Source organism: Acanthochromis polyacanthus, chromosome 16 (genome assembly GCF_021347895.1).
Source record: "Acanthochromis polyacanthus isolate Apoly-LR-REF ecotype Palm Island chromosome 16, KAUST_Apoly_ChrSc, whole genome shotgun sequence".
NCBI lineage: Eukaryota > Metazoa > Chordata > Actinopteri > Pomacentridae > Acanthochromis > Acanthochromis polyacanthus.
Window position 1 is genome coordinate 18,322,297 of NC_067128.1, and position 16,331 is coordinate 18,338,627.

The 16,331-nt window shown below is 39.9% G+C and overlaps 1 protein-coding gene across 2 annotated transcripts in view; it reads right to left on the reverse strand.

Moving 5' to 3' along the window:
• Nucleotides 1–451: 451 nt before the first annotated feature.
• tbc1d32 (TBC1 domain family, member 32) overlaps nt 452–16,331 on the reverse strand; it is a 128,264-nt gene continuing 112,384 nt past the window's right edge. The window contains exons 34-35 of one of the 2 annotated variants that reach the window (XM_051960772.1): nt 2,412–2,474; nt 452–608 (exon numbers count right to left, since the gene is read on the reverse strand). In XM_051960772.1, coding sequence (XP_051816732.1) covers nt 2,454–2,474 — 21 coding nt within the window. In that variant the 3' untranslated portion in view covers nt 452–608; nt 2,412–2,453. Of the gene's footprint in view, nt 609–1,056; nt 1,269–2,411; nt 2,475–16,331 lie in introns of those variants that run through there. The other variant, XM_051960773.1, reaches the window with a different exon arrangement.

Here is a 16,331-nt window from a genome sequence, read left to right on the forward strand (position 1 = left end):
GCCCGACCTCTGGAGGAAGATGTTGGGGCGTCTGGGACATACTCTTTGTCAGAGGAGTCATGCAATTTTGAACTCTAGATAGAAATAAATAAACAATGGAACACATATACATGCGTAAATGCACTAAGTTTGATAAACAACGTCATCGAGAGGGATACACGAGTGTAATCACATATTGAAACTTTACTCGTTCGTCCTAGCAGATTCATGTTATTTTGGTATTAGGACAAGTTAGACTCAATACAGAATTCTAACGTAATTCTTTTATTATTTACTAAATGTACTAAATGTAGAAGAGTGGAAAACAGCAAAACAGGCGAGATGCTGCAGCACTCCGGGCACTCCTCTCATGTACTGCGCGCGTGCACAAATAAAGGGGCGAAATCAGAGGGAGGGAGGGTGGGACCACCAGTGATTTGGGAGACGTTGCGATTCAAACTCCGGACAGCAGCTTTAAGGTCAGAGATTGCAACATCTGAGGGCCTCTTCAAAAGAAGGCGTAGTTGATGAAGATGTTCTGGAGCAGGACCAGAAAGACCACGACCAAGCAGCCTGGAGATCTTAGGCAGCGTCTTCTTCAGGTGTTCACGGTCAGGTCTGTGGTAATCCTGTCAAAAAACAAAACAGAAAAAAATGTAATTATAAATCAGCATGTAACCAAAGCATCTGTGTATAACACCATAGTATAGGATGTAGTTCAGAAAATGTCAAAGTATAGGATACTTTTCAAGAATAACATAGTATGGCCGGTAGTTTACAGTATAGCATGTCAGCAACAAAATAAAATCATAGATTATTATGTGGTTCAAAAAGTGCAAAATGATAGGATGTTGCCTAAAATTGTCATGTATGATATGTGGTTCACAAAATGTCATAGTGCAGTATATTCTCAAAATAGTATGTTATTCAAGAAAACATCAGAGTATAATATGTGGTCTAAAAAATGCCATAGAATAATAGTTCATTGCACAAGTACAAGTATAGTCATTTTTAAAATTGTTCAAATTCTAATAACATGTTAAAACAAAAAAACATCATAGTAATATGTCAATTAAAAAAGGCCTATAGTATAGTAGGTCGCCCAACAAGTGTCCTAGTATAGCATGTTGTTCTAAAAACATCCACAAAACGTTCTGTCCCGGCTGTCTGAAGTAGGTGAGGTTTTACTTCTGGTACAGATAAGCCATGCTCCAACTGATGTTAGACCAGTATTTATTCTTTTCTTTGCCACAGCAAATCTTCTCTTCACCAGCAAACACCGTGAAAAACTAATAGAAAATAATGATACAAACATGAGTATTTTGTCAACACAAATAAAAACAATCTAAAACTAAAAACTATCTTGCAATGATACAGAAATCTTTAACAAATCTGTAGATCAGAACGATAAGCTGCATCACTGCTAAAATCTAATCATTCGGTCTTTGTGCCATTTCTGACCTTTCCTGAAAATTTCATCCAAATCCGTTATTCCGTTTCTGAGTAATGTTGCTCACAGACAGACAAACAGACAAACAGATGGACAAACGTGTGCCGATTGTCTCACAATTTCACCACGTTCCTTGGCGGAATAATAAAAGATGCGTGATGACCAGTTGGAAGTATGATATTTATTAATTTGAGTCACATTTTGTCATGGTGGCAATTTACTTAAATGAATACATTTACTGCAAATTATTTTTAAAAAACACTGTCATCTGGCAGAGATCCTAAGATACAGCGGTAGGGAGATGCAGCTCTGTCACATGACATATTTCACTTATGTTGCATGAAAGTACTAGCCTAGCCGCGCTAGACAACCCACGGCAACGAATTTAATTCTCTGCCAGGGTGGGTCTAGTTACCCTCCATAAGGCTCGAGGCTGGATTCTCCTAAAACTGGCCGGACCAATCACCATGAAGTTTAGAGTCAGAAGGCGGGCGTAACGAAGTGACGACTGAGGCGTGACGATTCTGACAGAAACAACCGGCGCACAATAAACAGTTATCTTTCGACTCGGCTTTGGCCACAGCCCTTAAAGATTTGAAGCTAAAATTCAACTTGAAAGATAAACAAAGGACGGCACTTAAGTGTTTCATTGAGAAGAAAGATGTATTTGGACTTATGCCGACGGGATATGGCAAATCCTTAATATACCAGTTGGCTCCGCGGCTCCGCTGGTTGAAGCTAATGGGACTTAGCCACAATCCGCCGGTGCTCTCGGAACTACGTCAGCCTATTCGTTGCGTTGATTGGTTGTATACCTACCCAATTGCTGCAGAGGGATTTGATAGACAACCTTTTAGCCCGCCTCCCTCCCTGTCGAGCTTCCCTTGACCCTTGTGCCGTCAGAAACATGGGTGTAGCATGGCTAGGCTAGGAAAGTACAGCTCCAAAGAAATTAAGTCTCATTTTGTTCAATGGCTGTTACCTTGACTCTGCTCTTCTTGTCTCTCTTCCTCACCTCCTCCACTCACACCTCTGGTAGGTGGGACTAAGACACAGACAGAGGAAGTGAGAACTGGTCAGCAATTGGTAAAGTCATGTGACTGGAAGAGAAAAGAATATCTTGGTTTACATTTGTTATGTGACCAAAACTTGATTTTTTTGGGTATCTAGATAACATGCATACTATCTCACTGGTTCATTCTATCCTTGATATTTTTTTTTAACAAATTTTCCTGCATTTCTGTTTTCCACATGTTTTAAAAGTTATTCTTCTCTTCTTCCAACATCTCATTCCCACCTTTTACTGCACATTACCTCCAAAAACTGTCAATATCCACTACCTTGACCTATGAATGTGCATCCTCATTTGCTTGCTGGGAGAACACACGGTACAAACGATGGGGGGTAAAACACTGATTTTCTGCTCCGTTAGTGGTCCAAAACTCTGCGGGCTGCCATTAACATCAAAACACTCTTCAAAACAACATCCAACAACTAAAGACCAAGTTGGTGGGCACCGTAACAACTTAATAAGTCTATTTTAACTTGTTATAGAGTCAATGTTTGTATCTTTACCTCACTTTGCATTGTTTTTCTCACTGTCTACAGGCAGACAGAAGCGTTGGACACATCAATGTTTTATAATATTAAATATTCCCAATAATTATGTCATTTTCACTTGAAATTAGTGTCTCGTTTAAATGGGCCTCTGTATCTCCATATAGATATTCTATTAAAAATCAGCCATTTCCAGCTAGAATAGTCATTTCTAAGTGACCCCAGGCTTTTGAACAGTGGTATACATCCTTCAAACATAACCATAAAGTTGAGTCAACACCTACACACGTGGACAAAATTGTTGGTACCCCTCAGTTAAAGAAGGAAAAACCCACAATTCTCACTGAAATCACTTGAAACTCACAAAAGTAACAATAAATTAAAATTTATTGAAAATTAAATAATCAAAAACAGCCATTACTTTTGAATTGTTGATTAACATAATTATTTAAAAAAACAAACTAATGAAACAGGCCTGGACAAAAATGATGGCACCTCTATAAAAGATTGAAAACTATTTGACCAGAGTGACATGATTAACTCAGGTGTGTCATTTAATTGACATCACAGGTGTTTCCAAACTCATAATCAGTCAGTCTGCCTATTTAAAGGGAGACAAGTAGTCACCCTGCTGTTTGGTGAAAAGGTGTGTACCACACTGAACATGGACAACAGAAAGCGAAGGAGAGAATTGTCCCAGGACATCCGAAAAAAATGATAGACAAACATCTTAAAGGTAAAGGCTATAAGACCATCTCTAAACAGCTTGAAGTTCCTGTGACAACAGTGGCTCATATTATTCAGAAGTTCAAGACCCACGGGACAGTAGCCAACCTCCCTGGACGTGGCCGCAAGAGGAAAATTGATGACAAATTGAAGAGACGGATCGTTGGAATTGTATCCAAAGAGCCCAGAGCAACCTCCAAAGAAATTAAAGGTGAACTCCAAGGCCAAGGTACATCAGTGTCAGATCGCACCATTCGTCGTTGTTTGAGCCAAAGTGGACTTCATGGGAGACGACCAAGGAGGACACCACTGCTGAAAAAAACTCATAAAAAAGCCAGACTGGAATTTGCAAAAATGCATGTTGACAAGCCACAAAGCTTCTGGGAGAATGTCCTTTGGACAGATGAGACCAAACTGGAGCTTTTTGGTGAGGCACATCAACTCTATGTTCATAGACTCAAAAAGCAAGCATACGAAGAAAAGAACACTGTCCCTACGGTGAAACATGGAAGAGGCTCAGTAATGTTTTGGGGCTGCTTTGCTGCATCTGGCACAGGGTGTCTTGAAAGTGTGCAAGGTACGATGAAATCTGAAGACTATCAAGGCATTCTGGAGAGAAATGTGCTGCCTAGTGTCAGAAAGCTTGGTCTCAGTCGCAGGTCATGGGTCTTCCAACAGAACAATGATCCAAAACACACAGCCAAAAACACCCAAGAATGGCTGAGAGAAAAGCGTTGGACTATTCTAAAGTGGCCTTCTATGAGCCCAGATCTGAATCCCATTGAACATATGTGGAAGGAGCTGAAACATGCCATTTGGAGAAGACACCCATCAAACCTGAGACAACTGGAGCTGTTTGCTCATGAGGAGTGGGCCAAAATACCTGTTGACAGCTGCAGAACGCTCATTGACAAATACAGAAATCGTTTAATTACAGTGATTGCCTCAAAAGGTTGTGCAACAAAATATTAAGTTATGGGTACCATCATTTTTGTCCAGCCCTATTTCATTAGTTTGTTTTTTTTAAAATAATTATGTTAATCAACAATTCAAAAGTGATGGCTGATTTTGATTATTTAATTTTCAATAAATTTTTATTTATTGTTAGTTTTGTGAGTTTCAAGTGATTTCAGTGAGAATTGTGGGTTTTTCCTTCTTTAACTGAGGGGTACCAACAATTTTGTCCACGTGTGTATACCAAGCCCTTGGGATGTGTAGCGTTGCTGTTTTATCAGGCAGTTTATTAAAGTTGTGTCTTTCTGTCATTCAGATATAGGGGTCTTGTAATCTCAAAACCTGAGGACAGTTGTGTAACAAATAATGTAACTGCAGCCAATGTGACTTATAGCTTACCAGTCTGATTAGAAACTGAGTAATTAATGAAGTTACTATTGCTGCTTCATGTGCTCTAATCCACACACAACACACTGATTTTGGAAATGTAATAAACTCAGAGGAAAGACTCCTACAAACAGATGGAAGCAACTAATTAAAGTCTGGCTCCTGCTAATGTTTTGTCGAGTGCCATTCATCTGATCAGTTATAGACTGTCTTCATCTTAGGAAAGTTTTATTTTTGTGGACTTTTCATTTTGTATAAATGTGAACTTGTAGAACAAAATGAATGAGGAAGGTGTTTTTTGATTTTGGCAGCAAACAATGTATTTTGGACTCTTGGACTAATATTTGACACACTGGACTTTTTTTGGACTTTTCTTGACGGACTGAGCCCTTCTCTATCTACCTTTACATTTAATATGTATACCGTTATTGCAGTACATTCACTCTGTTTCCCCCTGTGCTATTTCTCCGAGTGTCCCTGGTCCCAGAGCTGGATGCTTCAGATCTGCGGTTGATGTTCCACCAGCTGGTCCAGTCTCCACCATGTCCACTGTGGGATGCTGCTGCTGACCTTCCTCCAGCCCTCTGCTTCCAACTCCCTTTTTCCACCAGTCAACTCTGCATTGCCTTCACTATACTGTTATGCTAACTTACATACTGTTTGAATTTTACTGCTAGCTATATATGGAGTATGTTTAGTGTCAGAGCCGTACATCATAAGAGTAAATTATGAGTCAGTTTTCAATGTTAGCTTATACTTTGTCTGTGTCACATATCCTGTCATGCATGTATCCAAATGTATGTTGTGTTTTCCTTGCTTTCCCACCCCTCCCTCTTCTCCCATCCCTCCCCCTTGCCCTCTTCTGTCCTTCTCAACCCGCCCGGCCAGCAGGCAGATGGGTCCCCCCTATATAGAGCCGGGTTCTGCTCGAGGTTTCTTCCCTGTTAAAAGGGTGTTTTTCCTTGCCACTGTCGCCTTTGGGCTTGCTCTGGGGGTCAGGCATTTGGGTTCTGTAAAGCGTCTTGAGACGAGTTGACTGTAATTGTCGCTATATAAATAAAATTGAATTGAATTGAATTAATATTGCTGTTGAAATGCGGAAATAGTTTTCCTAAAATACTTCACCCAGCCTGAGTCTGGTTTCTAGGGTTCTGTTGAATATGTTTGCAGTAGGTTGTATCTACTTCTGTGCACCTATACTTTCAAGCAGATGTGAAAAGTAACAAAGGCCTCTGTGTACACTGCAGTATGTTTCAAAAACCCTTACCATTAAGGCAGAACATGAAACATCTTCAGGTATTTGTGTGAATTTGACGACTAGATTGTGTAAATAGTCTCCCCAAACAGCAAATGACCTCTTCAGACATTAGACAGGTTCTGACTGTGTATGAAATGTCTGCATCAAACTCACAAGGAATGTTTATAAATTGAGAGCATTAAAGTCCTGACATGCTTTCTGTCTGAACACATACGGTGAACCTCAAGAACAAGTTCGGAGGCTTCAGCGCCGTTACTGACAGTTCAGTATGAGTTATCATGTTCCTCCTATTTCCACGTTGACGTGTCTGGTCACTGCTCTGCTGTTCATAAATCTCCACATCAAAGGAAATGACCTGTGTTAGACCTTCTGTGCTCTATTTTCATAACTTGGTCCATTTCGAGTTTTCTGACTTCATCTGACTGGAATCAGACATTTCTATCACCTCAGAGGGAGCAGCTGTCAGCAGACAGATTGGGAGAAGCAGCAGCAGGCATTATTTAATATTTTATTAGAAAGGAGAATGTTAATTAAATCATAGAATTTTACAACTATTGCCAGAACCCTGGTATATAAGACTGGGATGCCGCCAACCTAATGAGGCATGGCTCCTGTTGCGTTTAGGCTATGGTTGGAAACTTAATGAATGCGTCCATATTGGTATGAAATTAAACTGGCTGCCCATTAGTTTCAGGGGATATTTCCAGACCGTACTGATTGGTTTCAAGGCTTTGGCAAAGTCAATCTTTGAGACCAATTTTCTCGGTAATATAGAGATTTACCCGAGCCACAATCATTTCCACAATGAGCCGGTCTATGGTTTGTTGCCAGGAGACAACTTCATGTATGAGTAGACCCAGAATGTTACTAGACTTATGAGGATTAGGAGCCAGCTCTTGATTTTACTCCACAAATCCGAGAAATGGACGCAATGAGGAGGGAAGCTGAACTTGAGTCTGTGCAGGGCTTTGTGTCTACACAATAAGAAGCATGAATTGGAATTATAATTCTCGGCGTCTCTCTGCTGTCTCTTTCAGAGCGTCTGACAGGCAGCGGAGTTGATAGCAGCAGGGTTTGGGCAGAGGGACTCAGGGAAAGCCTGTAGCATGCATTCCAAACAAGTTCGGGCCACACTTTAAATTAAAGAAAGACCCAGCAGAGCCCTGTCAGAGACAGAACAAAACAACAAGGAGCTGGAGAGCATGAAACAGAGAGGAGGCATAGAGCTTCAAACATCACGCACTTCAGTTTTGGGATCAATAAATAATTCTAAGTTTGTGTACTCATTAGAAAGAAGCAGTGAATTGAAATGCAAAGTTCTGATGGCGCCGAGATGCCAATGACCTTTTCTGCATAGATTAATTATCAATATACCTTGTATAACAGTCTGTATCATTGAGCTCCAAATCCCCAAAGTCATCTGATTCACATGCACACAATGAACAATTCACTTGGTTGTGGAAAATATTGACTATAGCAAATGGAAATGCTAATACAACTCTCCCCTGAGCTCAGAGCTGTTCCTATACAGCAGTGTGTGCATACACGATGTTCATAATATGACATCTCCGGCCGTAAAATTGGGTTTCTGCACGAAATCTGCAAACAAAAGAGGCTGGAAACAATGAGGAGCTGCTACAGTGGCCAAAACCAAACTGGAAACGGAAGATAAAAAAAATTGGATAAGAAGCTGATAAGAGAAAAAGAAGCAAACTCCTGCAGCAAATGTGAGTGCAGAAGATTCAAATCAGAGAAAAGGGATGAAAATAGTTGAGTTTAATCAAGGAATCAGTGACACTTACAAAAGAGTTCAGAATGAACATCGGCAAGATAAAAGCCAGTAAAGATAACTGCACCCAGCCGATAAAAGAAAAAGGTTTGCAGATTTCTCCTGAGCAGAGCAGAGCAAGGTGTGTCCTCATCGCTGCCTAATCAGCCTAATTACCAGCAATTATCTGCTTCAAATTGCTTGCTGTCAGATTGAAAAGTCCATAATCAAGATCAACAGCACAACAGATCATTATACTGTAAGGGTTGCCATTACAGTCATCATCTTTAAACTGTATCCCCTTCTGAGGTCGAGTCGTCTCCCGCGCAGATAATGAGGTTTTCAGAGCTAATTGAAATAAACAGCCCATTATGTCAAAATTAACGAGTCGATTGGTTCTGTACGATGAATGTGCAGGTCAAACTGAGCATCCACCGATCAAACAAGCAGAACAGCTACATTAGCAGGGACACAGAGACACTCGTTCACTGTGTTTTCAACAACATGCAACCGTGGTGGCAAGTTTCTAACCACAAATCACACCTGATTATCTTCTTAACCTGAAGCATTTTCAAATTCAAGCAGTCTTAATTTTGGATGTATTTTCCCTGCAGGTTTGTTCTCTTCATTCATTCACTTATTTCTGTACAGTCTAACAAAAAGTGCTTACAGACAGTGAATGATTGTCGCTGCTTTCCTCATTATTTCCTTTAGTTCCAGGTGTCAGCAGCAAGACTTTAAAGAACCAGTAATATTTGCTAACTAAACCTGCTGTGTTACACTACCGTTCAAAAGTTTGGTGTCACCCAGACAATTTCATGTTTTCCATGAAAACTCACATTTTTATTTATTTGGTAACATAATTGCACAAGTGTTTTCTAATCATCAGTTAGCCTTTCAACACCGTTAGCTAACACAATGCAGCATTAGAACACAGGAGTGATGGTTGCTGGAAATGTTCCTCTGTACCCCTATGTATTTATTCCATTAAAAATCGTCTGTTTCCAGCTAGAATAGTCATTAGAATTTATTCAAGAATTATTAGAAACAAAAAAACCCCCACAAAGACACACAGGATGACCATAAAGACACACAAAATGACCACTGAAATCAACTCTCACTCTGTTTGAAATTTTTGATAAAGTCTAAGCAGTCGACATATTAGCAAACTTAATTCGCTACTCATAAAAAAGCGTGCACCATCCTCTGCACACACTGCCTGATTTCTGTTTTCACAACACAGTCCTGATGAGAAACACACTCTGTTAGTCGAGGACACTTTAATACACTTCTAATGACATCTTCACATGTTGCTAGGCATGTGAAAAGCTGCAGTGTTTTGCAATTTGTTTTCTAAGCCATGAAAGAGAGGGGTTTTTTTTGTTTATTTTTACAGATTTTGAAAGAACTGAAAAATATATATATACTCCAAAGTGGTTATTTTGTGTATCTTTGTGTACATTCAAAAATAAGGACATTTCTATGTGACCCCAAACCTTTGAACATTATTGTACATGTGCCATCCTAACTTTTGCTTCCAACTACACTTTACTACAGCTTTAAATTAAAGAAACTACAGCTGAGGTGTCAGTAGGTGCAGCAGCCTGCAGCAGAGCACATCTAGTTCAAATATCTCTTCATTTCCATGTTCTGTGCCTGAGAAGCCTCTTGAAAATGAGATGATGCATATTAAAAATTTCAATAAATATTCAATTCCGCTGCTGTCGACAGAACACTGAGTATCGCAGAAAAAAAACTAACTCCAAAGGATTAAATGTTTCTTTATGGGTTGAAAATATGATCTATTTGTTGAGCTAAACGAGCAATTTAAAGACACATGGTTGTCGGTGATGTTAAGTCTGTTTTTAATTCTAATATCAGCAGCCACTTGTTGCCGTAAGCAGGATTCCCTGTGTTGAAATACGCAATCAGAGTACACCTCTTTTGTTGCCTTACGTTTTCACCATTATAAATTGGGTATTCCATGTATCATTTTCTAAAAAGCATATAGTCTTTACACCAAAAATACATGTTCTACTTTTTGATCTTCCAGCTGTGTGCCCGTGTGTCCTCCACACATAATGTCATCAAAACATCAGTGAATACTAGAATCTTCACTATTATTATTGTAGTTCATAAACACCTTAACTCTATTCTTCAGTTTAATAGCTTTTGCCATAATTATGTAATGTTTTATTTTTAGTATATCGCACCCAAAAAATGTTACACTACATGTGCAGCCAGTTTTTATGGTCTCCATAATCCCAATGACCCCAACACGATGAGACATTTTCAATCTAACAGATTTTACATTACTTTTTTACATTATGTTGGTTTTCAGAAGTTCTTAATACCAGCATGCTGATTGGTGTATCAATTGCACTGTGTAGGATTCTTTGTTTTATAAAAATGCAACATTGCTGTGGTATGGTAATGCAGTTTTACATGCATACTGACTTGAAAAATGCAGCTTTAAAAAAGGTTTAATGAGAAAGCAGAGCAGACTGTCTATTAAATGCAGTATCAGTGGTTCAGTCCCTGGTCCATCAGCATGCCGAAGTGTCTCTGGGGAAGACACTGAATCCAAATTGTTCCTGATGGCAGGCCAGCTCCTTTCATGGCAGTTCTGCACCACTGGTCTGTGAAGTAGTGGATGATGAACATTATGAAGTGCTTTGTAGAAGTGCTAAGGTTAGAAGGTCTATATCGATGGAGGTCTGTTTACTATTTACCACACGTATGCTTGGATTGCTCATCAAATTCTATTAAAATTGCAAAACACAGCAAAACAGTTATGCTATATATATAGTTGTCACATCAGCAGCTGATAGTTTACTCCCTAGGAATGACAACCTGTATGAAACAACCCTGAAAAATTGTAGGTCTCAGTATCACCCAGAAAGGAAGCTAAAAATATTCCATAGAAATCCACTAAAAATTCAGTTTGAGGCTTTAATTCACACAAGTGGCAGCTCAAGCTCCTCTTTCTCCATCATATGAAATTTCATGTGGAGGGAAACTACTTCAGTGAGCCCACTCATCTGTAGCACAATTATGCATTCCTGATCTCCCGGATTCCCACCTGTCCATTTCGGCAAGTGAACCAAGTTTTATGGAAATATTACAGTCCAACATTAAGCGCCTTGTGCCTCAGCGGGCAGCAGCAGGCCTCGGTAATGTCCCTCAACCTGATTTTACTCCATTAACTCTTTGCTGTCACTCTGGAAGTGACACTGAGGAGTTTAATTGAAAATCAATGTGGTCTAATGTGTCTGAGCTCTGACAATGTGTTCTGTTTTACTCCATCTAAACAGAAAATGCTGCAGCACACTGGTTCTACACTGCACTGATTGTCTAATCTTACTGATAAATGAAGGAATCGGTGGGTGGGTGTGCATTTTTTCCTTGCCTTTTTTGATGAATTTCATTACATTTGCTACACTCTTGGTGTTGCTGAGGGTCCAGGGAAGTGCAGTTTTAGTGGGAATTTGTTTGAATGGGTCATATTTTGGCAAAATCCTGTTTTCTGTTACATTTTGGGACTGCACAGAGGCTTGGTGGTTGGCACCTTCGCCTTGCAGCTAGAAGATCCTTGGTTCGTGTCCCAGCTTTCCCAGGATCTTTCTGCATGGAGTTTGCATGTCTCCCTCTGCATACATGGGTTTCTTCAGCTTCCTCCTACAGTCCAAAAACATGCTGAGGTTAATTGATGATTCTAAATTGTCCGTAGGTGTAAATGTAAGTGTGATTGTTTCTCGATATATATAGTCCTGTGATAGACTGGCGACCTGTCCAGGGTGTCTCCTGCCTTCACCCTAAGTCAGCTGGGATAGACTCCAGCCCCCCGATGACCCTAATGAGGATAAAGAATTGTATTGTTGTGACTCAGCCCACTTGATATGGGCCAGTGATGATCAGGCAGCTTCATCAAACATATAGTCAAAATCAGTTCTGGATCAAAACTTTGAGTCTTCAAAAAGTTTTTAAGAAAAGTCTTCAAGCAGTCTTCAGAGTCTGATTCGAGTTATGTTTATTCAATACAGAGGTTGTAAGAACAAACATGAGCAAAATCTCGAGATTTTAACTGCCAAAACAAAGCACTGCATCGTCTTTTATATCTATTCAAGTTTCTTCTAAACACACCTCTTACACCCTGGAAAGCCACAACCCATCAACTTAAAACCCAATCAGAATGCCCATGAAGTAATTGTATCCAAAGTTGGACCTCCTCCTCTTTTTTTATTTCTGCTAGGTTTACATTATTTCTGCTCGGCTCAGCGTGCCCTAAGTCTCATCTCACAAGCGCAGACGAAGAGAGGGCATGAACTTCCTGTCTTATGCCTTATATGGGCTCCATAGGCTTCTGTTGGGTTGCCGCTTTCCCCAGGATTATTTAGTGTACTAATAACTTCAGTTGACCCGTTAGGTCTCCCCAGCTTATCTTTGTTAGCGCTTAAATTTGATTCACACATCCCATTTGTCTAATTTTATTCTTTGTTCAGTTTGAAAATACCACAACAGTATAGATGAAGGATGGATGGATGGATGGATGGATGGATGTTACACTTTCACAACAGTCAGTGATGGTTGACGTTCTGTACTCCACAGCAATGTTTTAAAACGCTGCAACCTCAGTGATCACCACCCACACTACTTTAAACAACCACTGGCTCATTTACAAAGACACCACAGCAGGAACCTCCCTAAACAGGTCGTAGCTTCTAGCTGCCTCGTTGATGTGAGGCCACAGCAGCATATGACATTAGGTGTAGGCTGTTTGTTGTCTCAGCAGGAACATACACCCAGTTCAGACAACTAGAGCAGTGGTTATGTCTCCATGCAATGCTGATTTGATGAACATATGGATGAATCCCATAAATGCGCTTTATATCCAGCAGAGCAGCAAGCAGATATCATTTGCTGGTTTCACCTTATCAGAGATTCATTTCACAATAAACCTAATCGTGCTGACAGATCCATGCTTTGTTTCAGGTAAAGATCTGCCTAGATAATATCATATAACTGGACTAAGACTGATGCTGTTGGATCGCTGCAGTTAAAAACTGGCAACCCCAATCAGCTGTGTAAGTGCTGACCTCCTCCTCACCTCATTCTTCCTGCTATGAATGGCTTCAATCACTCACTTTTGCTGCAAGCTGCAGTCAGACTGCTTGAACAGCAGGCAGATGAATGATTGTTTCTGCAGCTATGATCAGCTGTACCGAGGGATTGCGTTTCACAACATTTTGTAGAATCACAATCCAACATCAATCAGATGTACGTGTTAAACCCTTCTCAAATCATCTGTGTGTTTAACTGAAGGTAAAAATAACTAAAGCTGAAAGAGTCCTTTGTGATCTGCTTTTGAGTGGCAGCTTAATAATTGTTTAACTCTTACGTACAAGGGCCCAACACAAGGTTTACTAAACATACAGTAGCAATATAGTTTAATTCAGAGCTATTTCACTGATTTCATGTAAACAAGAACTTTGGTCTCCTCCTTCTGGCAGTGAGAGTAATTACACAGTTTCAAAGTCGATCTTGTTCTTTTCAAGACTGTAATTCCACATTTGAAAGCCAAGTTTCTTTTTGAGCATCAGAAAACTTTGCTACTCCTCTGTCTCTCCTGCTTCTCTTCAGCTCTGGCAAACCAGTCATTGCTGGTTGATGTAAAATGCATCACTGCTGGTGCCCCAGCACAGGAATGTCACCGCAGAAAAGAGATTTAAGACTGCAGTATACTGCAAAATGCCAAATAAGGTCATGATAAATGATCTGGTGACAACAGACTTTATCATTATTGTGTGACCTCTTCTAGTGATGGCTTGGATGTAACAGATTTCCTATATATAGAAGTCCTGCACTCCATCTTTAGGTTGTAAACTGCATGATTATGACAACTGAAATTGACTTAATACAGCTGGATAGTATAGCTTTATAAGACTCACTGCTTTGTTGTGATTTCTCATGAAAGACATTTCATCTTACCGACAGCAAAAAACAGCAGCAACTGAGAAGGCAACATTCAGCCTCTGGATAATGTTCTTCTTTGCTTTATGATTTCTTTTAACACTAAAAAATGTGTTGTAGCACATAAGTAACCTTTAAACAGGAGCATGACTTTATTGTCCTAAATTGTCACGCTACAGCAAAGAGAGTCCCCATGCAGATAAAATGAAATATTAAAGATGCAACAGATTTTTATGCTGTAATCAAATTTTATTGTTGTTGTGGATAATCTTTTCCACGCAGGAAAAAAATTATAAAGGGACCATAAAACTGATATATCAGAGAGAATATGTTCCATTCTGATTCACTACTATTGGCTGAATAACAGAGTGACTCTAGTTCAGGTAAAGTCATACAGAGTGGTGCTTCTAAAATTCATAAATGATCTTTGGCTGGCTCAAGATACTGACTTACAGAGAAATCTTTAACCAGCCAAATGTGATTTTGGCCTTTTGACACGTAACTTCAGGAACTAACATGACTTAGTCAGAGTTATTGATCTAGAAATGAGAACCTGCTACTTTCATGCTTTGTACATTGTTAATAATTAAAAAGCAAGGGAAAGTACACGACTGTTCAGAAGTTTGGGTTCACTTAGAAACGTTTTTATTTTTGAAAGAAAAGGCAGATTTTTTTCAATGAAAATAACATTAAATGAATCAAAAATACAATCTAGACATTGTTAATGTGGTAAATGACTATTCCAGCTGGAAATGACAGTTTTAAATGGAATATCTACATAGAGGTACAGAGGAACATTTCCAGCAACCATCACTCCTGTGTTCTAATGCTACATTGTGTTAGCTAAAGGTGTTGAAAGACCACTTGATGATTAGAAAACCCTTGCGCAATTATGTTAACGGATGAATGAAAGTGTGAGTTTTCATGGACAACATGAGATTGTCTGGGTGACCCCAAACTTTTGAACGTATGTGTAAGAGTTCAGTAAAAGGCTTAGTCTTTGCTAATCTGTTTACATTTTCAACATGCAATCTGATCCAAAATGGATTTGAAGGTTGGAGCCATGCAAAATCATCGCGCAACACAGTGAACAACTAATGACTACACTAAAAAAGAAGAGACTAAACTGTCTGCAGTAGCTGGACTGAATACAGGTTTACTGGCAGCATAAGCTTGGAAGTTTGGATCGATCAGGGTTGCAGTCGCTCTTGTTTAATCTCTGTTTTCCAGTCAGAAGCAGAATACCAGATGGACTTAAAGGGGAACTTTGGTTTTTTTCAACCTGGGGTCTGTTTTCATATGTCATTTCATACATGTGAGTGATGGAGAAATGAATTTTCGACATAGCTCCAGTATTTAGCCAGGCAGGCAGCTTAGCAGCTCAGCTAGCAGCTCGACTAGTGAAAAGTATGGGGCAGTTGGCCTCCCCGCGTCAAAGTCCGCCCTAACGTGCTTTTTTTCCCACACTGACCGGCTCGGATAGTCTCAACGATTGTCCCACAACATACTAGAGATGGGAAGTGAACGAAAACCTCCACATTACCTGGCGATCACTCTTTGTTGTGGTCTGTATCCAAATCTCAGGACGCTAGAAAGCAAATCTCATTCCAAAATCGCGCGATAGCTCTCGCCAAAACCTGACCTGCTAGCTGCGCTGCTAAGCTGCCTGCCTGGCTAAATACTGGAGCTATGTCGAAAATTCATTTCTCCATCACTCACATGTATGAAATGACATATGAAAACAGACCCCAGGTTGAAAAAAAACGAAGTTCCCCTTTAAGAAAGGCGCGAAGATGGATTGTAAAATTTTTGGACCGTGCTGGAGCAAAAATAAGCTTAAACTGAATTTATGTGTAAGTAAACCAGTATTAGGGTATCACCAACTGAAAGAAACAATGACTTTTTCAATGAAAGTTGAGTTTTAGCCGTACGTCTTCCTAAAATCACACAATCTTTGAATCTTTGCGTTCCAGCTCTTATATTCTCCATTGTCACCCTGTTTTCTATACTTTAAAAAATGTCCAATAGTCACCAAACTTTTGTCTTTTCTCAGCACAAAGACAAAACTTCTCTTTCTTCACCCCCTTTTTCTTTCAAAGGTTAGCTGTCCCCTCAGCCTGTGTTGCTGCTGCACTGCCAGGCCCGTCCAAGTGTTATAAAAATGGGGTCAGACGTCCCCTCACTCCACACAAGTTTGTACAGTTTGTTTCATGAACTGCAGAGTGAGCTAGAAGTGCCATCCATCCAGCTGCTAGGAACATCCATTTCTCTCAGCAAAGTCG